At 39.7% G+C, this 27,361-nt stretch overlaps 1 protein-coding gene across 2 annotated transcripts in view; it reads right to left on the bottom strand.

The window, feature by feature from the left end:
• Window positions 1-27,361, bottom strand: part of cntnap2a (contactin associated protein 2a) — a 358,406-nt gene that overhangs the window by 112,568 nt on the left and 218,477 nt on the right. For both annotated transcript variants that reach the window (XM_031282240.2, XM_031282241.2), the window contains exons 10-14: window positions 23,280-23,429; window positions 13,349-13,511; window positions 7,185-7,291; window positions 3,477-3,596; window positions 1,552-1,667 (exon numbers count right to left, since the gene is read on the bottom strand). In XM_031282240.2, the coding sequence (XP_031138100.1) occupies window positions 1,552-1,667; window positions 3,477-3,596; window positions 7,185-7,291; window positions 13,349-13,511; window positions 23,280-23,429 (656 nt within the window). The remainder of the gene's footprint in view (window positions 1-1,551; window positions 1,668-3,476; window positions 3,597-7,184; window positions 7,292-13,348; window positions 13,512-23,279; window positions 23,430-27,361) is intronic.

Here is a 27,361-nt window from a genome sequence, read left to right as displayed (position 1 = left end):
GGGAACATAATTACAGGATGAATATGCTACTGGTCTTGTACACACTGCAGGTAAAAGAAAACTGCTGTCCCTCCTCATTAGAGCGCTGAAACCTGCAAAATTCACTCACAGTTTGCCTCTGACTGAGAGTGACAACTGGCTGTCAGGGAACATAACTTGAAAAAGCTGGCTTTTGTCTTCATGTGACTTGTAGAACCACTCACCAGAAAGAAAGAACAAGGTATGGTGTGGGAGAGCAGATTCAGGGAGTGTGAGTTGTATGTAGCAAAGAACAGCAGACAGTTGGAAGAGAGATGAGGCGAAGCGCTCGTTATGTTAGATTACCATTGTGCTTTTGAACGACGTAGGACTGAATATGATGCTGCTGATGGTGTAGGTTTGTCAAAACAGTGACAGCATAATTGTTACCATGGTTACATGCGTTTATTCTGTGTATTTATGGCCGTCACAAGATATAGGGAGAAATGAATCACTTAACTCTCGTTGCCCAAGACTGTAGAAAGATGGGTAATTACTAATATTAACAATAACAAGCAAGAATTTCAGAATATATCACAAATCCATCTGATTTCTACACTCAATTATCTTGCTCAGGATAAGGATATATAGAAAACCTCAATCCAACCAGTTGCCAACTCTTGCTCCGTCTCAGTTTACTTGATTGAACTATGGAAAATCGAGTTTCACTAGATTCTCAAGAGCACTCTGTGAGCTCAGTTGTTACCAATACATTTGCAGACCAAAAATGTTGAATTGTTAGTTGTAAAGCTTCAACTAACCAACACTGATGACTTAATATGTGGAGTTTGGCTCCTGAACCACAGTGTTGTGGCATGGGAAAAGTGACAATTACAATCTACTTCTTGTACTCTGTTTATTTTATCTGCAGTTTTTGGGAAGTACAGACTGAGGTTTTGATGTGTGACAGACAAGTAGGCATATTCACCACACACACACACACACACACACACACACACACACACACACACACACACACCTGAACTGATTTTGTTTGATTAGCACACATTTACAAAAGATAAAGTAAAGATGGAGCTAAGACATGGTGAGGTTTTGGTGAGGCCCAGAACAGAACCCAGACCAAACTTAGGAGTTTTGGGAGAAGTGACAGGGAAAATGTCTGGGATATCATTATATATATATATATATATATATATAAAGTTAACTGTGTTGATTGCGAGTTTCCCATCCAATATGAAATCATATTTTGTGGATGTAGATATGGAGTCTCTGCGTATGAAAACAAGAGCCTGATGGCTACAATTTCAAACACCGAAAAACCTTTTTTTTAACCTCATAATGTACACATATTATACAATATACCTTTTTTTTCTACAATGTATTTTCATATAAGAATAACACATTACCTTCACTGGAAATCAGTGTACGATGGCAGGCATACATTTTTACCAGTTTTTGTATTGGATTTTAGAAAATCTAAACTCAAATGTTGCAACACAGGACTACCTATACATAATGTATGCTAGTGTGTGTGTGTGTGTGTGTGTGTGTGTGTGTGTGTGTGTGTGTTACCTGGTCCATAGAGGCACTGTAGTTAACCTGTAAGACGGTGCGTCTCTCTCTACTGGAGCCAGTCACGACAGTTTTGGGTGGCAGGTTGTTCATTACTGTTGTCCACACTTTGTCCTCTACACACACAAACATGTTAGCATGTTAAGAACCATTCTTCAACTGCAAGAATACACAGTTTGTTGTAGTAAATTATTTGTTTAAGTAAGTATACACAGATTACACACATGTACCAGAGATGTTCACAAGTAATTTTTTGGAAGTCCAAGTCGAGTCTCAAGTCTTTGAGCTCGAGTCCAAGTCAAGTCTCAAGTCTTTGAGCTCGAGTCCAAGTCAAGTCTCAAGTCTTTGAGGGGCAAGTTCAAGTCAAGTCTCAAGTCTTTTGCCACGAGTCCAATTCAAGTCTCAAGTCTCTGGCCATCTGATCTGTCCCTAACACTGTATTGTTAAATCTTATTAAAGCATGTCCTGTAGCTAACATCCATACAGTACAGTATCAAAATCAGTTGTAGGATAACTTTGTGGGGTCTACTGCAATGCAATCTGAAGAAACACAAATTAAGAACTCTGTTTCAATTTCATAACTGTAAACTAAAGCAATACTAAACGTTTCTATCATGTTTTTTTTTTTTTCTGAAATAAAATGTAGGCACTACAGCCAAGAATGGATGTGAACTTGTGATGGGAAAAATATCATGTATGCTTTAATGGAGCTAGCTTTATTTTGTTACATCCAGAACTTACGTTGGGTCTCTAATAAAATAAAATAAAAATACATGAATGAATTTATATTTTAAAAAAACAGGTTGTTGACGAGTCTTGAAGCTCGAGTCCGAGTCAAGTCTGAAGTCTTTTGGGTCGAGTCGCAAGTCAAGTCTGAAGTCACTGTTTTTGCGACTTAAGTGCGACTCGAGTCCAAGTCTCAGACTCGAGTCCCCATCTCTGACATACACACACACACACGTACACAAACAGTAGATTCACCCACATGCTGATATATTAACGCACGCACGCACACACACACACACGCACACGCACACGCACGCACGCACACACACACACACACACACACACACACACACACACACACACACACACAGACAGACAGTCATAGCAGTGAAGTTCTTGCTGTGTAATCTAAGTTACAGCTATGAGACTGCAGGGTTTAATAGACACTTCTGTGCTGTTAAAGCATGAGCCAGTCATTCAGACATCTTGCTGTTCATTCACTGTCAGTCAAGGAATGTGTGTGAGTATTTCATGTCTCTGAGGTGTGTGTATGTGTGGGAGAAAGAGAAACTTTTAACATTTCTGAGGTATGTGAGAGTGTGCTATTCAGTGTGACTAAGGGGCTAGTTCAGTGACATTTCATTAAAAGTCTCGCCTTTGCTCTGCCTGCGTGCTCTGCTGTTCCAGACTATTTACTTATTCCACTCTGTGTATGTGTGTGTGTGCTTGTGTGTGCATGTGTTGGTGTGTGTGTGTGTGTGTGTGTCTGTGTGTGTGAGTGAGTGAGTGACAGAAGTGTCACTCAGACCGTTGGAGCACTCTTAGGTTTGCGGTTTTCATAACAGGTCCGTTTCAAATGTGCTTGCAGTGTGTGTGTGTACTGTACGTGTATCTGTGTGTGTCGTGGTTAAATGTCAGTAGCTGTGACTGCATCACCATGGAAACCCCAGGTATAGCAGGTTAAGAGTGCTGCTGTCTGAGGTTAAGAATGAGGAAGGATGGAGAGTTTTCTTTCCTCACAGGTCACTGGGGGCTAGACGGACACACTCATGCACGCACGCACGCACGCACGCACGCAAACACACACACACACACACACACACACACACACACACACACACACACACACACACACACACAGAGTAGATGCAGCACAGATGAAAGCACACAGTGATTTCAGGTGGCTCTCCCACACACACCTGTCATATTGCAATTGACTTTGAAGGGGCCAAGGGGTCCGCTGCCGTCAGGGTCGATCCAGTAGGTGTCAGAGGACCTGCCCAGATGCTTATAAGCTTCACATGATGGCTCATAGATAGCTGCGGGTGGGGCAGGGGCAAAGAGAAATAAGGGGACAAATGAGCAGTTAGAGGAGGAGGAAACAAGACTAAATAATTCATAGCCACCGAGGTTGTTACGCATATCACACATCAGACCAAAACATAATAAATCAAATCAAATGTTGGACATGGCTTTCATTATATTGTTTACAGGGTTAAAGGTTGGATGATTCATGAGCAAACTGTGCAAATTTAAAAATGAACTAAATGTGTTAAAGTGTATAACAAAACTCTTTGTTTGGTCTTGTGTAATGTATAACAGTGAAACACATCAGTTTGCTTATTTCATATTGTGACATGTTAAGATACTGTATATGTTGATCTTGGAAAATATGCACATTTTATTAGAATGATTTCAAACAGCACTGCTGTTGGGTGGATGAAAATTGAAGAGACAACTTGCTATTCAACCATGTTTACAATAAGTGGGGTAAGACATGTACAGTAAAGGTTGGCCTGAGGGTGGTGGCAGTGGTAAGGCCATGTTTTAATCTAAAATCAGAGGGATTGATCCTCTGGTAAACATAAAAGTGTTTTAAAGAGAGATTTGCATGGCAGGATCATTTTCTGTCCTGAGGGGACACTGGAGTGGAGGTCAATACAGTAACCCAGTCAAAGCTATTTTCCGCAATCTTGGGTTAGGGTTAGGAATCACAGCGCAATTAATGATAAACTACTACCATATGCTGCCCACAGTTTGACAATAAAGATGATACACTTCCACAAAGACAGCCTGCAAATCCACACCATAATATATATTTTATAAAAATTTTTGGGATGGATCTGAAATAGCACATCAATGTCCATAGTTTCTTTTTTCCCTCCTTCCAGAAGGAAATTTCATGTGATTGCCAGTCTCTATTCAGTGCCTGTCAAGAAGTGGTGTTTTGTTCCACACACACTCTAGCAATCCATCTGACAACATATTGATGTTGTGTTTGCGCTGATCTACACACAGACAGACAGACAGAGGAGGAAGGGAGGAAGAATTGCACTTCAAAGAGAAATGTGAGAGTGCGACTCAGAGTGAAAATTCCTTGATTGAGGGGAGACCGTTCACAGGCTTAAAACTGATTTTAAAACAAAAAAACAAATCTCTTATCTTTTTTCTCTCCCTTAGTTTGCTTAGTCCTAGCTCGTTATTAGTTCTCTACTCTCCTTTCTTTCGTCCTTTTCTCTTTTCTCATTACATCCTTATTGCTCTTTTTCTCTTTGATATTCCTCTGTTCATCCAGGAGTTTCGTGATGCAGTTGCTTACTGAGAGGACGTGCTCTTCAACGAAACCGCTGTTGGGAGGACCTAACCCTGCTGAACCATCTCACAAGGATCTGCAGAGAACTCAACAGGATTGTTGAGGCACTGCTTCTGGTTCAGAGCCATTGGTCAAAGGATTTAACATAGTGGAAGCTGAATAACCAGCACTTCTCCCAGGTTTGTTTCACAGTGGTGGGACACAACAAACAGATTCAGAGGCCAACAAAGATAGTAAGAGACATTGCCCGAGAGGAAATGTGATTAGAATGTAATTAAATAAAAAAATAAAAAACATTTGGCCAATTTATTTTCAGAGTAAAATGCATAAAATACCTAGATAAAAGCAGTGCACCTTATAAAAACACCTTATTACACCTACGCTTCACTGTAACCTTCACTAGAACGGATGGACATGAACCTAATTCCAACTTGAAGTACTATCAGGGAGGATATCAGTAGCTCATAGCCTATAACTGGGAAACCAACCAAAGCCCATTATTTTGAAGATGCCACAACATTTTGATCTGTTAGCATCAGCGGACAATGTGTATTAACCTAGGCGTGCAACCAACAATTACATTCATTATTGACTAATCTGTTGATTATTTTTTGAGGACCTGTCAGCAAATAGTAAAAAAAATGGCATTCGCAATTTCCCAGAGCGAAAGGTGATGTCTTCAAATTAGTTGTTTTGTCGAAACAACTGTCTAAACCCATTTGCAGTGATATGAAGCAGTTAAAGTGATGGTTCGGAGTAATTTCACCCTAGACTCCTTTGCACCTTGACCTCGAGCCAAACAACCCCCCATAAGCTTTTTATAAGCGAGATCACGCACAGAGCACAAAATCTATTGCCGGAAGAGACTACTGGTAAAGAAGAATCAAGAAGCAAGTGAACAGCAGAAGCAGCTACTGCAGCGTGAGGCGATAGGACAAGATGCCACACAGTTGTATATATCCCGGTTGCGGTTTAAAAGCAATAGATGTTGTGCTCTGTGCGTGATCTTGCGGGATCTCGTGCGATAGCGCGGTAGCAGCTGAGAGGAGTTTCCATCAGGCAAGTGTTATTTAAATATACTTCTGGTGTAGTTACAAACTTTCTAATGCCTCGTTTTATAAGTACAGAAACTATTTGTACTACTGTAGAAGTTTGGCATCATTCCGGGCATTATTGGGGTAATTTATGAGATACAAACATGGATCCATTAGCACCTGCACTAAGCTAACCAGCTGATAACACTAACTCAACCAACGTTATAACAAGGGAAAAAAGCTTATGGGGGGTTGTTTGGCTCGAGGTCAAGGTGCAAAGCAGCCTAGGGTGAAATTACTCCGAACCATCACTTTAAAGCAGTGAAACAGCTAAATCTTCACATTACAGAATAGGCAAATATTTGACATGTTTGCCTAACAAATGACATAAATCAAAATTCTTGCATATCTTCTGTCAATCTGCTAATGGATTAATAAACTAATCGTTAAGGGCTTAAAGGGAAGTTGGGCAACTCCCACAACACATATTTTAAACAGAATACATTATTTATCCAATCTTCTAACCCACATTTTCTTGGCTGGTCCCCTGATTCGACCCACCATCTCCAGGTTACTGCTGTGCCTTCAGCCATCTCTTATTAGTGAATTAGTCCTTCAGAAATATTGATCAAACACATAGATATGTTGTCACACGAAGACATCTCTCACTAGACATCCTGTGTTTAAAAAAACCCCAACATATTTTTGTTTTTATTGTCCATACTTTATTTCCTTTCCAATGTTCAAACTGATCTGTCCCTCTGTGACGCCATATCTTGTCTTTTTCGCTCACTTTATTTTTCTGTTTGTTTTATGTTGACCATACACAATATTGCCAAACCTTTTCCCTCTCATCCTCTCAAAGAGAACAATATTTGAGGCACATGGGAGGTGGGATGGCATTCTTAAATTTGTAAGCCTTTAAAAAAAACAAAACCTCTTTGACCTTTTCTCTCTTTCTGACTCTGTTCTCTTTGTGCGCTGGTGCTTTTGGTCGAGTTGCCTCTTCTCAGACCAGAACAAAACACATAAACCAGTTAGAAAAGCCTGGCCTCTGAACACTTCAAAAGTTCATCTGTCCCTCTGCTGAGGATTGTGGCTTTGGAAGAAGAAACATCGTAATCACTCAAAGGCAAACGAACAGAGGAAGGCCAAATCACACAAACACACAAGGAACAGAACACAGTGGCGTTCAAGTGAGAGGGGAAAAAAACAGATGGGCAATAACACACAACTGCATACACAAACACACACACACACACACACACTCGCATACTTACAAGTGTGGCAGGTGGCTCCAGTGTATCCTGTTCCGTCACATGTACAGCTGAAACTGTCCCACGTCTGTTTACACCGGCCGCCATGTTCACAGTGATTAGGCATACATCTGGAGAAAGAATGAGGAAGAGTACTTTTAAACATTTGCATGACAAGCAATGCCTTTTAAAGAAGGGAAACTATTATATATGTCTGCTAAACAGCTGTCACATATGTGAGACATTTAGATAATTATAGTTAAAAAAGAAATACCCTTGACCATCAGTGTGTCTAATGGGTCGATTACTGTATGTTAAATATTGTATATTGACTGGTTAATGCAAAACATGCATGTGGTATTGAGGATCATATTGAGTGAAACATACAGAATACTCCTGTGTCTCCCTCTGTGGCACCGAATGGATCAGAGTATCCTAATATTCCTGAATTTTGTGTAAAACAACGGTACTGTAGGATACAGTATGACCAGTGTGAATAATTACATGTTAATTTAACCTCATACATTGAGAAGTGCTTTTATTATACCCAATGATGAGTGTTAATTAGTGCTGTCAGTTAAACGCGCTATTAACGCAAACCCATTTTAACGGCGTACATTTTTTTATCGCGAGATTAACGTTCTTTTTGGCATAGCAAACTTTGTAGTTTTTTTCACATGCTGTTGCAACAACTGGTAACGTTAGAAAAACTACAACACCACACCGAATCTAGCTAGACCGGAAACAAAACAACAGGCACACACTTGTCTAGGGACATTTAGAATAGATAAAAATGTGCGATTAATTGCGATTAATTGCGAGTTAACTATGCCATTAATGAGATTAATCGCGATTAAATATTTTAATCATTTGACAGCACTAGTGTTAATATGTCAATTGATTAAATATAGCAATCAGAGAGCTCCCCTGCCACCTTCAGCTATTATGACATGGATAAGTAGCCAGTTGGTTGCTTACTCACTGTGAATGCATATCCTTTTCTCTCTGTTTTGGCCCTTTGTTTGCATTAAGAAAGACTTTTTTTATTTCGACATCAAACAATGTTTTCAGAGTGGATAAATCTGAAACGTCGCTGTTGAGTTAAAAAGTGTGGAAGAGAAAAAAATGTGACACATGTTGGCACAAGGATGATATGTGATTGCTTATTTTGGATGTCAATAACTGACTACACTTTTACTGATAATTAGAGCCTTTGATTGAATGTGTCAGTGCAGCACAGGAATTACTGGTCACTTTGGTTAACAGGAAGCAATTATGAGCTGCAATAAATCATTATTTTATACTCAATACAAAAAATATGTCAAAGAAAACAAATAAATTGCTTGTCTGCCAATATTGAAACAATTTAAGTGATCATGGAACGCAGAAGGTGACATAATTGGGGTTCATCCTGCTAATTGTCCATGCAGATAATGGTTGTAATGCACAAGTTTGTGTTTGTTAAACAAAAGAGGAGGAAGAATTGTATTGTCACAATTCAGTATCCTGATTTCAAAAAGGATGGCATTAGGAGTGAAATGCAAGTAAACAGTGTTATCCGCATCATACAGTATTAAGCATATAGCGTTAAGACATCACTGTTTTTTGTTGTTGAAATTTCAACACCATCTCAAATCCTGAATACATCAAAGTTCTGCAGTTTGATCTGCCTGTAGGCCTGGGGATAGAGAGCCCAAGGCACTGTGGTATCAGAGCTGGGGTTGCCAAACACAAACTTGCACACATGTACTTACGCACAAGTTATGTGATTACAATATCTGAGTCTGATTATTTGAATGAGTGATGATTATGAAAAGGGATGTTAAGAGGAAAGCAGCTGGATGGAAAACAAACACTGACTTATAAGAGCTGCGGGGGTCCGTTAAAATGCGGAGTTCTTCTTTAGTCATGTAGGGAGTCGGACGGTTAAACAGCTGGAGGGACAAGACGATCACCGTTGTCATAGCTCCAGTAACTACGAAGCTGACATACAACAGTGGGCTTGTGAGTTCACTGACAGTGGAGCGTCTAGAAAGCTGCTTGCACACAACCGCCCTGACAACTGTCTACCTGCAAGAGCGTTCCCCAAAAAAGCAAAGCGTTTTTAAAAGCAGCTGGCCAAAGCCAGGCAGTTACTGCCAGAAGTTCAGCATGGTGACTCTGCGCAGCAGAGCGTAACCTGTGCACATTCATGTGGGAGTAAACCATTTCATACCCCTACCGCCATAATGGAAACTGCTTCCCCTCTGCAGCCTTCCCTAATTGAAATGACTGGAGGCAGTGGGTTACCGTGCAGTGGTGTGAAAACCCCTTAATTGTAAATAGTATCTCTGTATATTAGCACTCATATGCACTTACATATTTTTCATGTGTAAATAAAGTGTGTTTTGTAAGCTGTCAACCCACATTAGCCTACGTTTGTACTTTCTTACTCTCTAAAAAAGTAAGGAAGTACACTGTAAGAAAAGATACACCATATCTACTCAATAAAAATGAGGCAACAGATTACAAACAATATTATTAATTAGATTTCACATGGTTTGGTATTGAGTAAATATGAATTAAATGAGACCCTTAATAGTTATCCATTTAATATGAGTATATTCGAATAGAAAACAGTACAGAATTAATTATAACCTAAACAAAAATATTGAGTTGATTTGAAAAAGATAAACTCCCTAATGTGTAAATAGTACTAATAAAAATTAATTTAATTCTACATATCAATGATATATAATTGAGTAATAATCATCTACATTAATCTGCACATCGATTTGAATTTAATCAATGCAATGAATTAAATCTAAATATTCTTTCTTAGGAATAACTAGTCTATGGCCCAGAAAGTACAGAACATAACAAATACTCAAATAAGAATTTTATTAGCAATTCACTTTTGTGCTTTCGACTCATTGTATTAGTGCTGGGCAGTATACCGGTATACGGATATTAATCTCCCATATGATATGAATTTTTCACATACCGTAATACCGGTGCAATGCCGCAGAGAACGCTACGACCGAATTGATCTGCGAGTAACTTCAGAACGGGAGCTGTGTTAACTTCGTACCCTTCTCACTCATGGTTCTAAATTTACAACGACAATTAACCCGCAACTAACTCTCTTTAATAGGATAAAACACCATAGCACACAACTATTTGTGACTTTAACAATTTCTAACACTAATAATTTTACATTTAGCCTACAAATTTACACAGCCGAACGGCATGCTGGGTAACATTATAGCTGCTAGCTAGCTAGGTTGACAGTAAGTGCTTTTCAATTAAAATTAGCCTGATTACATTGATTTGAATTAACTCAATATTCTCTATATTTGGGATTAGATAAATATAATGCTTATGTTTTATTTAACTACAATGGTTGGATTTTATTCCAAACATTTTTATTTGAAATTTAATTAAATATTTGCCTCAAAATCAAAAACACAATCATATTGAATATATTTTACCTAATACATTAATTCAAATCTACATGACCACAGAATCATTTCTTACAGTGTACAACAAAGGTTACAAGCGGTAGAAAAGCAATAAAGTGCTGGTGTTTTCTTAAGTATTGTCTATATGTATAGAATGAGGGAGATACATAGCTGCTGCATAAAATACAATAATAGAATAATGGAAAATAATCATACATCTTGGCTCTGTGTTGACTGATGCAGAAAAAGACACTTTAGGTAACACTACTACACATGTACCTGCCTGACATTTTACTCTTGACACTGCTTTTACATGAACAAAAAAATATTACAAAAAATAAGGGACTTGATATAAAAATGAGCGCTGAGCCCATGTATTGGTATTCAAATCGCATCAAATCATGACTTTCTCAACATGCTATTGCATGTACTGCAGGTGAGAAAAAAAATGATCATATAGCGGTGATCCAATTATGTGACATTTTGTTTCATAGCTTTAGCAGGTTAACAAGTGCAGTTAAAATGGCATTGTGCTGTCAAAATGGGCTGCGATTAAGGAGCACAGACAATCACAAAAGATATTATGCTCGGCAAGCTGTGAGCAATGAAGTACACTGACTACATATGCTCTGGGCTTTGTATGAGAAAAAAGCAGGATCTACGAAGATAATGGAGCATCTCTAGAGTGTGTTTATGCTTGTATGTGGGTGTTGTTGCAGTATCCTCACAGAATGACAGTGGCATTATGCAATATGGGAATTTGCATGTCTGGCCCCCATGTGTCAGCATTAGTGTGTGTCTGTGCAGACATATGTGCGCGTTTTGTTTCTTCCACCATCTCAGCCTACACCGAATCCCACAGCGGAACGACATTGATCAAAAGGAGGTCAGACAGAGCTATTGAACTGCCTTCAAAGACATTCTGATTAGTTAGATGGTAGCATTGCACCCATTTATCTTCCATGGCAGGACAGGGCCCACCTCAAGTACTGTGGGGCTTCACAACATTTGAAGTAATAGAGATGGGGAAAAGCAAGGGTAGGAGACTGTTGTGGACATCTTAGGACATCACAAGAGTTTGTTCTAAAAATCTGACCACAGTCATCCTGCTGCTAGCAACTATCAGCAGCACTAATGCACCACAATCTGCAATAATAATAATTTCATACCACATTAGCTCATATTGCAAGGCAAAACAAATGATAAGAGGAGGCTGACAGCAAGTCCATAGTCCACAGGCACAAGCATGACAACTTATCCAAAGTGAGGGCTTCATCAAAATTTAAGAGCCTTCTGTAGGCCAACATAATACAGAAACTAGATAGTTTTCATAATGTGAAAACCAAGGTTTTTGAAAAACTCTAGAGTAAAGTTTCACACTGTAGTATGGAGTGGGATATCACAGCTTTTTGTTGTCACTCATTTTCTATCTACAGTACTATACAACGTCAGTTGACTTCATGTGCATAGAATAGTAATTTGACCAAAGGTCTTCATACAGTTATCCAGATCTTACAATTAACAGCTGCAGTACTGTATCTGTTCAAATTGGTTATCAGGTAGCACTTATAACCTTCGATCAAATCACCATTCTATAATAACAATGTAATCTGACAACAAAGGCTGTCGAATAGACCATCTCTATTGTGACTCCAGCCATATAGACAAATAACTAAATAAGAGATCAAATGGAGAATGAGATGGCAAAATGTAACTTATAATTGTTTTGGTGTTTCAGTATGGACTGTGAACCTTTTTGAAAATGACTTGAAATGCACATACGCAGATATTTTTTTAAATGTGTGTTAGCATGAACATGGTCCAAGCTGTGATCCAAATGTAAGTATCCCTGCAAGCCAGACCTCTCTTGAAGTGAGGGCAAAATTGATCTAAATCAAGCAGTGGCAGTTGGTGTCTACTTCTCTGGGCAGGGATATTGAGGAAGGTAAGTGTTATTGACAAACCTAACCTGTAAACAAATCGCTCAGTTCTGTGAAAATGCAGAGGTCAGCGCAAGGTCAACTCCTAAATGTAGCTTCCTAGTACCATTTACCTTAACGGTGTGACCCATGCTTTATGTCCATTGCATGTCTGAAAAACACTGAACTCTTATTTAAAATAGGACAAGGTTTAATCCCTGAAGGTTATACCAGCCCACAATGTTTAAATGTTTTGCACACAGGAATCAGAATTTAGCCCAAGGCATGGGTGATTCCATATGGCAAATCCGACCCGATGTGTTTCTCTAGTCTATGACATGGAAATAAATTGGAATGCCAACAAGTTGTAATGAATGCTTCCAGTGAGCCAACATTGGGATGTGCTGTGCAGAATCTCCAGTTTTTTTATACTATATACTGTAAAATAGAGAAATGCATAGCTCACTTTTGATGTTTGATTAAGATCATGCAGTGTTTTCCAGGGATGCAACCTATTCTTTTCTTTCAGTTTAAAATGAAATAAATGTACTGTTTACACACATCCTCTTACACTGTGAACCCATGGCATTCATTATATCCATTTATCAGTATGACAAGCACACAGCCACACAAACATTTTCTTGTGCAGTTACACACGCAACACCCAGTGCCCTGAGTCATACATCTCTGGGAAAGAACTCCATTTATATGACTCTTCCAATTTAACCATTTGATTTATGACACTTAGGACACATTGTTTTAGTTCTTCACATAATGACAGAATGTGTGTTTTCATTTATAAATGAATGTGTGGAATTACAACTCTTACCTGTCTATGATTGCACACATGTCTAGGCTGACATTCTCAAAAGCTCCCATAGTGCCCTTTTCCACAGCATGCAAATCAGCTGGCTGGTCGTCCACCAAGATTGCTTGCATGCAGCCCTGGAAGGAACGCTGGGAGGGCGGGAACAGCGTCTGGAGGAAATACCCTGAATCCAGCAAAAAAAACAAAAGCACAAAATAAAAATTCTTATATGGATTCTTTTACTATTCCAAATGGCAGAGAGTTGGAGATGAATGAAGTGAATACAGAAGAGAATTTGAGAGGGAACAGAAACAAAGAGATGCACAGCAGTTTGTGTTCCAAGAATGGAGTGAAAGAGGTGAAAGAGTGTGGGAAGACGACAATAAACAAGAAAAGATGGATTCTTTTGATCTACAATTTAAAACGCTTAATGAAAAGACGACCTTCTGTAGAAGTACACATCAGACTTAACAACGATATCATCCTTGACGAGGAACAACAGACCTGGCCAGTGCCTGGTTATTATCACTTTTTAAAGTCATGAACCTTCATCAGTCCTCATGTTTTAGAGCTTATCCACAAGGTCCATTAGCCTTAATACTGGTGCTAAGACCACAATAGACTAGACTAGAGGACATATAGGTTTTACTATATACAGTACGTTTATGAGATACAAGAGTCAATGGCCTGTCCAGAGGTAGCACTGGGCCTTGAAACAAGGACAAGGTTAGGACAAAACTGAGTGCATATGGTGTGTGTGAGTGTGTGCATGCTAAATCATTTGCACAAATGCAGTTCCATGGATATATGGTAGGCGTATGTATTCTACAGTAAATGTACAAATCTGTCTTCATGCTGTATACTGTGTGTGTGTGTGTGTGTACATCTACAGGCGTTATCACAGTGTACATGCACTGTCTGATATAGGAGATGAGATGAGCCTTGAATTCAATCTATGCCAAAAGCACACAGGTCACTCATAAAACACTGTCGCTCAATGACACCTCCATCATCGTGATGTTATAAGCTGTCTCACTCTCCAGCATGCCTATTAGCCTCAAGGCCAAAACTTGAAAAAGGCTTATTATAAAGGTAATATGCACTCCGTCTGTGTGTGTGTGTGTGTGTGTGTGTGTGTGTGTGTGTGTGTGTGTGTGTGTGCGTGCTTGCGCTGGATTCATCCTTTTCTTTACATCTTCTGATTTTCATTTCCTCCCCCAAAAGTTTCTCCTGTCATCCTTGCCATCTGTCGCTTCTCCTGCCACACCTGTCTGCTGTCTTTCCAGAGGAGGGGAAGGCAGACAGACAGACTCAGTGAGTGAACGGAGAGAGAGAGAGATGGCAAGTGGGAGAGAAGATGGGAAATGGAGCCAGCTGCAGCTGGCAGGCTGGCAGCACTTTGTGTGCTGTGGATAGCATATAAATGCAAAAGAAATGCAGCCTTTCTGACATTTTGGCAGAACCAACGGAGCAATGCATGGAACGATGGATGGCTGGATGGATGTATGTTTGCTAGGCAGTGAGAGCTAACCGGGTGGTTGTGCGGTGCCCTAGCCTGCCTAAAGGATATTTACTACTTATTTGGCTCTGCAAAAAAAAGGCTAGGAGAATCATTAAAGATCCAAACCACGCGGGTAACAGCCTTTTCTCTCTGTTGAGGTCGAGAAGAAGGTACCGGATACATCAGGCCAGCGCTGAGAGGCTCAGGAGGAGCTTCTACCCTCAGGCCACCAGACTTTAAGTGAGGACGCTGCCCCCCCCCCCACACACACACACACACACACACACACACACACACACACCACTTCAGCCTCCTGTATCCCCAAAATTAGCAGCTGCACTGGGCAGCTCCCGTGTGTTACTTTGATTAACACTGTGTATATGTTCATCTAGACATTGTAGTATACTAATTTGCTTATTAAATTAATATTATTTGGCTAAATAAGACTAAGAGGAAATGTATCCTGTCAGGAGTCATGCTTCAAATTTGGCCAACGCACCCTGTTTATCCTTATTGTTGCTCTAAAGCCATGACCAGCAATGTATCATTGTATCATTCAGAATGCTGTGTTGCAGCTGCGGTGAACAACAGAGGAAGACACACACCAAGATTAATGAGGTGGAGTCAAACAGAGACAAGAACTTGGCAAACAAAGCATAGATGTGGTCATACATCTGTACATCCTAAAGCTATCACACACACCCATAGCCCAAATCCACGCTAACTATGTCTGACCACATTTTATTTTTTCCCTGAAAGCAACAATGCTGTGTGGTTTTAATTTGTAGTATAAACAAAAGCTATATCTCTCATAACCCCTCAGGATCTGGAACAGCAGCAATAATCCGCTGCAGTCCTGCTGGCACTCTATCACAGCCCCCCTGCTGTGCCCAAAGAGCTTCTCTCACAATACACACTGGAAGACCAGCACCAACTCTCTGCGACCTGCACCTGACTGATCTGACTGGCACGGCTGGCTCGCAGGCCACAGAACACTTGTTCCACATTCCAACACATTTAAGGGATGCATCTGCTTTCAGAAGAGGAAGGCTGGAAATCGGCCAAAATGCTTAGACGTAAAAAATATATATATATATATATATATATATATATATATATATATATATATATATATATATATATATTAGGGCTGTCAAAATAACGCGTTAATTTCGATTACTTAATCTGAGAAAAAATAACGCGTTAAAAAAAAAAACCCGCTGATTGATCCATTCCATATTGACGTTTGACCCGGAGCCGTTCTAGCCACCATTCAACTGTAAAATGAAGGAGGGAGACGAGAATGTGCTGCCTGGATCATTAACTGAAACATTTACTTGTAAAAATCTTCTTCCTGCCAACCCTGGCTACCGAAATCTGGTGCCACTGATATGTCTGCACTCATCTCTGGTGCTCTGAAGACGATACAGGCAACACAAACACCGCTGCATGTGACGCTAGTTAACACTATACTCGACAGCAGCTAACGTTAGCCTACCGCTAGCTAGTTAACACTATACTCGACAGCAGCTAACGTTAGCCTACCGCTAGCTAGTAGCTGGATTAAACACGGTTACAATGCTGACAGCTAACGCTGAACGGTGTAAAGTTTGACTGTGTTTTACTGTAGAGGACTGTGACTCAACAGCATGATGTAACAATCTGCAGCTCCCGAGCTGCCGTCGGAAAAACAACACAGACGGTGCGTTCAATGAAACTGGTAAACTACAGCTTCGTGGTGCATTTGAAGTTATTGTAAATGTCCTTGGTGGTTGTTTTTGTCGTTCAACAGCAATTTACTAGTGAAATAAGTTATTGTTATTGTTATACATTATTATTGAATCATTTAATTTTGACCATATGGCCTTAGCAATAAACAAGCCGTTCTTTAATGTCACCAACTGTTGTTTAGTACCCTTTGTTTTCTTTTCTTTTTTTACTTTCTTAAAAAGTATCGGTTCAGGCACCGTTAATTATGTATGCGATTAATTTCTATTAATTAATCATAGAGTCTGTAATTAATTAGATTATTTTTTTTAATCGATTGACAGCCCTAATATATATATATATATATATATATATATATATATATATATATATATATATATATATATATATATATATTAATATTCTGAGGCTGCAACAACAGTTGCCAAAAACAATATGGAGATTCTCCCAAATTCACACTAGGAAATTGTGCTTATCTATTAAACACCTGCTGCTATTTCTCCCTGAGCTATTTCCCTTAACTGTAAAAAACAAACTGTAAAACACTGCAACACATACTTAGAACCCCATATAGAGGACCTTCAAAGATAACATGCATGCGTGTCAAACACTACTGCTCACAAGTCAAGGACATGGTACCCACCATGGTAGATGTGCACTTCATGCACGTACACAAAAGTGCACGATGTACATGTATAGACCATATCATAGACTGTAAATAATGGACGAAGCTTCTGGGTCTGAAAAGGGAAGCCAATGTGGAAGTGCCTTACACCTGCATTGTATCTAATTTCCAGCAGGGGGCGACTCCACTGGTTGCAAAAATAAGTCAGTTTTATAGAAGTCTATAGTGAGTTAAGCATTTAGCTTTGCGCAGCGCCATTGCAACCATAAGCAACACTGGCTTGGCCGCGTCATCCTCCCCAGCTCCACCCTCTCGTCAAAAATCGTCATGTCCGGTTTCAAAAATCCAAGATGGCGATGGCCAAATTGCCAAACTGCAGGCTTCAAAACGTCCACAAACCAACTGGTGATGTCACTGCTGCTACGTCCACTATTTTTACAGTCTATGGTACAGACAGCACAGGCTGCTCTTTGATTAAAGTGGTAAGAGGCATATGTGTAATACATCACACAATTTAAGATAAAGAGGTGACAGTATGTACAAGCTTCTAAAACGCATGCTGTGAGTATTAATTCACACTACAGGTATTAAAAAGATTTTTTTTCTACAGCTAAGTGAAACATTTCAGAGAGACTAAATAATACACCTGAAGTGTAAGCATAACACTTTTTTTTAAAAAGGTCAAAAAGGTTTTGCAACACTGCTGACTGTAATGAAAAAGCAAAGTAAAAAAAGTATTTATTCATACCAATAAAACAAATGTGGGAGAAAACATGACATTTGCAAAATGGTGACAAGGATGCAATGAGCTAAGAAATGCTGTTACCCAGTTTGGAACAATTCAGTAGAGTTATAAAATTGGTTAGGAAGTGAAGATTACAAAACTAATAAAGGGAACACAGAATGCTCTTTTCCCCCCACAGTTATCAAACACCAGCATGCTTCAGGGTGGAACGCCCCATAATTGACTACTCTCTCATTAGTATATCCATTTGGCCCCTGTTCGTGCAGAGAAAAGAGCATGACTTTATGGCCTTGTGTATGTGCATGTGTGTGTTTGTGTGAGTGTCCGTCTGTCTTCCCTCTTGAGAAATTCAATTTGCGGATGTCTCGTGTCAGTCACTTACTAATTTCTTTAAGCGCAGCGTCAGGAGTGAGAAACTACTCCCCGTAAAATAGGCTTTGGGTTCAGGAGGCTGCTTCTAAAAGCAGACGCTCGAAGGATAGAGGGGTGGAGATGTGAGGAGACGAGGGGAGGCAAAGGAAGGGACCGACCCAGTTAAAGAGGATAAGAGGGATGAGAGAAAAGAGGAGAGGATGAGGGCCAAAAACGAAGAGAAGATAAACTGAGAAATTTGAGAGAACGAAAGAAATTAGAAAGCGAGGAAAAACGGAGAAAAAAAACTGAGAAGGAAAAGAACAGAATTAAGGAAGAGGGCATAGTTGAGGATATGACAGAGGCTCAGAGCCAAGCATTTTCCTTCCTCTGACATCAAGTATAATATCCTGTAACTCTGTAACCTTGGGTAAGGCAGTGCCATGTGAATTGTAGTGCCACAGAATCAGAAAAAGCAGGCAATTATATCTAAAGCACCATTCTTGGCTGGTTACTGTAATGCCACTGAACCCTAAGAAAAACTGTTCTCAAGGAACACGTCATGGCAGTGTTTGAAAAACAAGAGCAACTGCATGTGTCAGAGTGAAGTCTTACTGCATCTGTTTTGAATAAAGCATGTTTTCGGGAATTACAATACAATTATTATATTAACTGGCATAAACATTGCACATACAAAACGAAAGGCTGACAGAAATAAAAAAGAAAAGTAGAGAGGAAAACGTATTGGCTGAATAATTTAGCCTTTCAACTCTTTGGGAATGGTACTTGAGCTGCGTAATGTCCCATCATAGTCATCAAAATACATTAAACATAACCACTTATGCAAATTAGGTGATTTATTAAGTTAATTAAAGCATTAATTAGCAACTATTTTTATGTCAGCATGCTTGTCTTCGCATAACACTGCGATGGTATTAATATTAATGTTGTCTAAAAGCATTAAGGATCTTTGTCGGGTTTGAAAAATGAGTTTTCCTTAATTAAAACGAATATTTATGCCCTAAAGTAAAGATCAACTGCTGTATGGAGGGGACCAGTAGTCTAAGTACTGTGTGGTATTTCTGTTGCAAAAATGTCTCAACTCAGACATAACCATCACTGGTAGGACAAACAAACAGTATGGCTTGCTCTTATTTATTTATGTTATTCTTTGAGCTACTGTAGGCAGTGAGAGAACTTTATCAGCCTCTGGCTAACAGTTTTCCATCTTTCACCTTTAATGGAGACAAACTATTTGGCCTGGAGGCCACTAGAAGTAATCATCTGGTGATATTCTGTCCACTTTTAAAGGTAAGATCACCAACATGCACACTCACTTTCTATCTGATTAAACATAGACTGTTGTGTTTGACAGTGTTTGTTTAAATGCCGAAAAGGAAAATTAGCCGTTACCCAGGTGCACTGATCCTGTCTCACTTTAATCATATTATACTTTAATGTCAAGTAAAACACTGTGCCTTAGACTTTAGTGTGCCCATAATGTATGTACATCCCTGCATATGTGTGCCAGTCAATCTTCAATATAATACTAATAAGTCCTAATTTGGTTTAATGTGGCAATTGGGCATGCTTAATAAACATTAAGCCGCAGTGGGGAAGAAATATAAAATGAAGAAAATAGAAACAGACAGATAGTCAAACCCTCTTTCCTCTGACATCAAAGCAAGGCTTCTACAGTGGCACTCACTCCATAGTTGTATTCTGTATGGGCCTGCTACGTTGGATCTAGCTTACCAGCAGTTCCCATTTCCAAAATGTATTTTACATGCAGAGCAAACACTATAATATTTTAACTACATGAATCACAATTAGACAAAGAGAGGTTAACCTAAAACAAGATGGAAAAAAGTAATTTTAATACACTCAGAGTAAGTGGTAGTAGCACTAATACTTTGTTTACAGAGTCTGGTTGAAACTGTGGTCACTGATTAACAACTGTTGCCAATGAACGCACAGCAGATTGATGCCTTAAAGCCATGAGATTTGAAGCAGATGGCTACCTGGATAAATACACAAATGACTCTCAGCAATGATCTGCAGCATGTTTATAAAAGAACAAGGATTGTTCATGATACTGAAGGGTGTCTGCTAATTAATGCACACTGACAGAACAGTTACATAGAAAGTGCTGATGGAATATTGTTAGGGAGCTTTAGGACAGCTTGATGCGCTTGAACTCTCTGACTCATCAAGCTGAACAATCGGAGAGAGTAATTGAGGGCAAGCCAAAGGCCAAACTATGTTTTGTATACTTCCTATATAATTCGCTTACCTCTGTGCTGGGATGGAAATTAGCCCTTGAGTGTGATGAGGTGGAGAGTTCTGAATAAATGTTCTAGATATTCTGCCTGAGTTGTAAGTTAAGTGTGTTTCTGTATTCATGTGCGCTTGGGAGATTCAGAGCATGTGGTCAAAAACACCCACACACTCTGTTCATACAAGTTCACAGACATGCCCGCTCAGAGTAACCCTCATACACACATATTCAGAATGAATGAATGAATGAATGAAATCTTTATTTCGAACGATTAAAAGAATATATATATATATATATATATATTGTATGTATATAAAATGTATAAACACATAACCAAAATATATATATAACAAAAAAAATGTTTTTCAACATAACACTTAACCTGTTTGAAAAGAGATAGGTAGAAGACCTAGGCGTATTAGGTCCTAAATCACAGTCAAACAAGATAAATCAAACAGACCATTTTAAATAATACAAAAATAATACTCAAATTGATGTCCTACTTTAAAGATGGCTTGATAACATAAAAGTCGGATAATGAGGAGGACCGGGATTTAGTAAAATAAAATAAAACCAGGTCATGAAATTGGAGGGTTGATCAGACTAATATCAAATAAAATAATTCCTGGAGTTGAAAACAACCTGCAACAGGTACACGTATCTTTGCACATGAAAAAGAAACCTCAAGTCTGACGTAAGAATGAAATGGTTCCAAAAATGTCTTCCTAATACTTTTCCACTATCCTGTGAATCTGTGGCCTAGATATCTCTTTGTACTCCTCCTGACTCCTTTAGTAATGATCAGCAGTTCTGCAGCCTTCAAACTTTGTAAAACTAACGAGTCCAGTCACAGTTGCTACCAATTCAACCCACACATTAATACACAAGTGAAGGCCACGTGCAAGATTTATTTCTCAGTAAGAGACAGATGTTATGTATATAGCACATATTGTACAGTGTATTGTTTGTATCTACCTGTGTGTATATGAAAACATGATGAAAGTGTGTTTGGAGTCCTGTGTTTCCTCTGATGACGTGCAGGTACTGCCTCTGGGATTTTAGGTCTCATTGTCATCCTTTCTTTCAGCCTCCCAGCTCTTTAGGACATAGCTTTCACTTCATTTTTCCTTTTCAAGACTTGCACTCACTCATTAGCCGGCTATCTTTTAAATTTGTCTGCCAAAATCTTCTCTTCGTCTCATCCCCTGTCTCTACTTTCTCTTCTTCCTTATCTTTCGTCTTCTCTTCAGTTTCCCTCTTCCGTTCTCTCACTCTCTCCGTCTTACTCCTCTGCACTCTTCAGGGGGTAAAGACATTACAGAGATCCTCTCCTCTCAGACACTATTGATTCCCAACTCAGCTTACCAAAATCAATAAATCACCAATTGGATCAAAACAGAGACTAGAGGGTGAGAAGGAAGAAGAGAGTAGAGGAGAGATAAACCAGAAAAGAAAGGAAAATTGAGAGAAAGCTGGCATGAAAGAGAGATTAGCAATAATTAAAGATAAAGTGGTAACACTAAATGACTCTGCAACAGCCCGGATTAAAGAATCCAAAAAAACACTTTCAAAAAGTAAGAGTTAAAAAATCCTTTAAAAAAACTGAAGCAGGTATTTGATGCTTCCTGAGTGGAATGCAATTAGCATATCAAGGCCATACAAGCTTAGATTCACAAATATAAAGTACAGAGTCATCATGGGCTCAAGGGGGATTTACTCAACAGCAGTGAAGAGTAAATTAAGATGGACAACAGAATAAAAGAATCTGTGTGTGAGGTGCTCTGATCCTTATTGACTGGCCTGGGGAAATGGTCGTGCTTTATGTATGAGGTTGTACTCCGATAGAGAGAGGGAGAGAGGCCTGACAGAGCTATCAGAGCCCGGGCTATCTCTCTCAGTTACTGTAATTTCATACAGGTGCCCCACAGCCAACACACATACACACACACGCACAAAGTCACACGTGCACACTTAGATACGGACCATCTTCCAACAGACAGACAGCAGTGTCTGGCATCATTAACCTGGCATCTTCCTAATTCAGACAGATTGTGGCTGCTCCATGTGTATGTGAGTTGCTGTGTGTTACTCTCTGTATGGTTGTGTATGTGGTGGTCTAGTTGTGCCTGTGCTCTTGCTAAGTGAGCAACTTCCTGAACTCTGGCCACTGGGATATAGATTTCTAGCGGTATAAATGATTTATAGACATATTTAGCATGCAAAGACTTCTGTTGGTACAGTCCATATACTAAGTTTCACTGAGCCTTGTTTCACAGTCGACTAACACCAACACATTTCTTTAAAAAAAATATTATGCACAAACTAACCAAAATAAAATACTCCAAAGTAAAAGCAGATTAATAAACGTGTGTTTGAATAGGTTTCTGTGTCCTGGGCTCATTATAATTAAACAAGCAATAGGAGACTATGCAATTAAACACAAAAAGTAATATTTGTTAAAGACAACAAAGCAACCACAAACTGAACATGATAATAGTCCGTAGAATTTAAGACACAAGTAGTCAGGATCGACAGACACACAACCTGGATGTTCAGAACATGTTGGCGCTGTAAGTGTAGTGAACATCTTGTACTCTGATGCCTCCCTTGCCTCCTAGATGGGCACTGAAGAGGAATATGATGGGATGACTATAAATGTAGGTTGAAGTGAGGGGTGTGATGTTTTTGTCAAATCTGTGGCGATAGTGTTGGGGTGACCCTTACCTCCCAAGTGATAGGTTCCTCCCGTGGTGATGGTGAGAGGTGAGGTGGAGCGCACAGCAGACGCCTCCTCGCCATCTATTGTCAACATGGCAAAGTTCTCCTTGGCGACCAAACGTATTGCGTGCCATTGGCCGTCGTTAAGGCCTGAACCTGGAGGGGGCAAAGATAAAAACGTCTTCAGAAAACACACACTGCAAAAGTATCTTTGTGCGAGTGTAAATTGTACAAAAAAACCTGGATCAAAGTCTAACATAACAAAAATGCATCACCACATTCTTTCATTCATTTGCAAACGGGTCCACATTAAGGACTGGTTACTTTTATTAGGACAAAGTTAACTGTGTTATAGGAGAATATAAAGGACCTGACTGGGATTTATGGAAAAGATGACTGGGTGACTCATCATGGGTGAGAGGTGCGTGGGTGGTGAAACTAAAATACAATTTCCGTCTGTGATGTGTGGCTCTCTCTCTCTGTTTACATTCTGCTTTGTCATACAGCAATTTGCAGCCCTGTGTTTCTTCTGTCTTCTGCCCCTGTCTCAGCTGCCTGGCGAATATGTGGTTCAGACACAGTTAAGACATGCTCAGCAGAGAATCATCTTCCTGCCTCTACCACATTTTTGTCTCACTTCTACACGTGTTCTCATATGTATGCCAATGCTCCCCGATTCTTCCTCGCTTCTCTTTTGTTCTCTCTATCCATTTTTCTCTCTCCCCCTCTCCAAGCTGAGTGCTTCCAGTCTCAAGGCCCCTGTGTCTCAACTCCATTAACTCTCAGAGAACCCTGTTTACGTCTGAGTACCAGAGTGCCTGTGTGCGTGTGTTCTCTATCTGTGCATGCAAGCTTTGAGCACTGTGCAAGTGTGTTCAAGTCTGTAATGTGCTGCGTTGTCTGCATATTTCAATGCAGTGTGTGTGGGTGTGTGTGTGTGTGTGTGTGTGTGTGTGTGTGTGGTTGTGTGTTCGTGCATGTGGGTTTTGTGTTCTCTTTTTCTCTCTCTTCCCTTGTAGCTGTGCTCCATTAAATATGAGTGATGTTTTGGAAAGGGACATTACTACTGGAGCCGAGAGAGAAGCCAGCTCACTCTCATCACCTTCTCCTCTATACATCACCTCTTACTGACACCAATCTCTATTCACCCTTCCCTCCCTGCCTCCCTCTCTGTCCCTGATTCTGTCTTCCGTCGCTCTGTCTTTATTTCCTTTCCTATATTTCTGCATTTCACTTCTTCGTCTTTTTTCTCCTTTCCTCTTGTGGCCATCTGCTTTTCAAAGCGGATCCACTCACTGCTTCACTGACTATAATACATCGATAGTGAGGACACTGTAGTGAAGTTCAAGGTACGGTCATGTGCAAATCAATTTCAGCAGAGTGCATTTACTGTATCTGCATGCAAGTCAATACACATGTAGCATGTGTGTAAGAGAGTGCGCAAGCTTCTGTTTGGTTGCGTTTGTGGCAGTTTTTAATCTGTCTTCACCATCTAAAAGGCACACTTTCACATTGTTTATTTCTTCCCAGAAAGCACTTGGAGACCCTTGCTTTCATGTCAGTGGGGAGTCTACACTAATTAATCTGCATCAGCGGGGTGACTATGTGAATATGTGTGTGTGAGATCATGACAGTGACCAAAGAAACTAAGAGCCAAGATGGCCACCTGCTGAGGGGTGTGACCGCTGCGGTCTTGTCCAGGTCAAGGCTGGTTAAATATGCACTAACCCACACATGCAACAGTACAAACAAATTTCCACTAGGGCTGTCAGGGAATAAACAATGATACAGTTTAACATTGCATTGTTGTTGTGCTTAAGAAGTCATGAACTGAAAAGTAATAAAGGCAAAACATTATGGAAGATGGCCTCTGCTTAGTCTGAAAGACATAAAAAAAGCCAGCTCTGGTAGAAAGAGACCTTGATGTGCTCCTTTACTGGCAATCATCAATTTCTAACTGTATATTGGTTTGATTTAATCACTATCAAGCCCTCTGCTCCATCCCGTCATCTCTATAACCTCTTGAATGTAATGGGAAATAGATACTGTGTAACCTTGTGTCCCTCATCTGTTTTACATTGCCTGCAATAGCTTTGAATGATGAGCTTATCAGTGATAGCAGTGTTAAATCTTCACACTCCATGCTGCACAGATGCACAAAAAACTTACAGAAATATGTGGTGCACTCTCTCTCTCTTTGTGTCACACACAGCAAACACACAGGCTCAAATCACACAAACATGACAGCTGTCTGTCCCAGATAAGAAGAGCATAGATAATGAAGGAGACTTGGAGAAGGAGGAAGATAATTGTTCTGACTTGACTAGATAAGACTGTTTAATGGCTTCTTTTGAAGTTGTCATTCATATGCCTGATAACAAGGTAGAAGGCTGACTGGTCATTTTGCTCGGTTTTTGTTTTGAATGAAATAAAAATGAAAAAGATTGAACTGTGGGTTCACTCGCGTCATCTCACATTCTCACTTTGAATACTCATTTGAAAGAGAAAAAGTCTTTCCTACTGAAAATAACCCATTAAAACAACTGAAAGGTTGAGAATGATTTCACATAATAAAACATGAAATGTGGACCCACCGTAATTATATAATTTTAGAATTTTAAAATAACATTTGACTCAGATATTCTCATGACATTTTGGCACTTCTAACTTGTGTCAGCAGAGCTAATCCACACATGTTAAAGGTGATGGTGTAGCTACTGACCACCTGCATAAACAAGTGATGTTTATATGAAAAACATTACTTATGTCCAATTTAAGTGCCACAATGTAACAAAATACAACTGTAATGATTCTACTCTCTACTGACTCTACTGACTAACTAAAAAAAAGGGGGAATCATTCTTGTATGAACCTTCCTAAATATGGTCAGGGATGGCTTTTTTGTGCCAACTCTGACAAGATAAATATAAGAGAGACTTCTCTTCCTCACAACACCTGTGTTCATTGCAAGACATTTGTCTAGAGTATGTGCACTAAAAACATCTAATTCCATTTCATTTCTTCGAGGTATTTCTGGAGGGGTGAGGTTTACAATGAGGGGTTCTCTGCTGCTGGTGTTTCTGTTCTGTCTGTCTGGGACATCAGCTCAAGGAGAGAGCGAAGGAGCTGACCCAGGCTTACAGATGAGTGGTCAGACTGAGAGGGATATCTGGGATGAGCTGAGAGCTCTGAGATACATGGTGGAGGAGCAAAAGGTGGAACTGATGAATACCAAGGCTGAACTGCAAACCCAGAGAGACAAAGTGGCTCTCGAGAAAGAGAACGCAGGTAGTATATCGACAACACCAGTGATGCTTAGGCTGGGAATGCATTGACTTTTAATTTTCTTTAAAGTGGAGGAGGCAGAGAGACTGATTTCCGGTATGTAATTACCAAAATCACGGAATTGGTAATTCCAGAAAAATCTTGAAAGAACAGTTAAGAAATGATTGACTTTCTTGCTTCTAGTACAAGCAGCAGAACTGGCAGCACTGGTGTCCAGAGAGACAACCAGTGAGAGGGAAGGGCAGGAGCAGAAGAAAGAGGTGACAGCTCCCAGGGAAGAGCTGGATGAGACTAAACTACAGCTCACCAGGAACAAATTGGATGAGATGGAAAGCACACTTGCAGGTATTTTGATAAGAGACAGCCAACTTTATTTTAAAGATTGTTTTTTTGGGGCTTTTCCCTTTATTTGATATTGGATGGACAGAAAAGGGGGGAAAGAAAGAGAGGGGATGGCACACAGAGGCCCTCTGTAAAGGACTTAGCCTACATGGGGCGCACCTACGACAGCCTACCGTTAACTATATATAACTGTATCTGACTTTTATGAGTTTCACTTGAAACTAACCATTTGTTTATATCCTATGTTATTGTATCTTAAAAAATGAATTTGGCGTCAAATTCTTGTCCCTTTTTTAAATGTTTCCATTCCGTGTTTACAGACACTCCGAAGGTGGCTTTCTCTGCTGGTTTGACCCCTTGAGGAAAGGTTGGACCATTCAATACCGAAACAACACTCATCTACAAAAGAGTCTTCCCAAATATCTGCGGGGCTTACAACTCAAATACAGGTATGTATTACC

This window comes from Sander lucioperca, chromosome 1 (genome assembly GCF_008315115.2).
Source record: "Sander lucioperca isolate FBNREF2018 chromosome 1, SLUC_FBN_1.2, whole genome shotgun sequence".
Taxonomy (NCBI): Eukaryota; Metazoa; Chordata; class Actinopteri; order Perciformes; family Percidae; genus Sander; species Sander lucioperca.
Note: the sequence above shows the minus strand (reverse complement) of the source record. Positions and strands in the feature narration are given on the sequence as shown.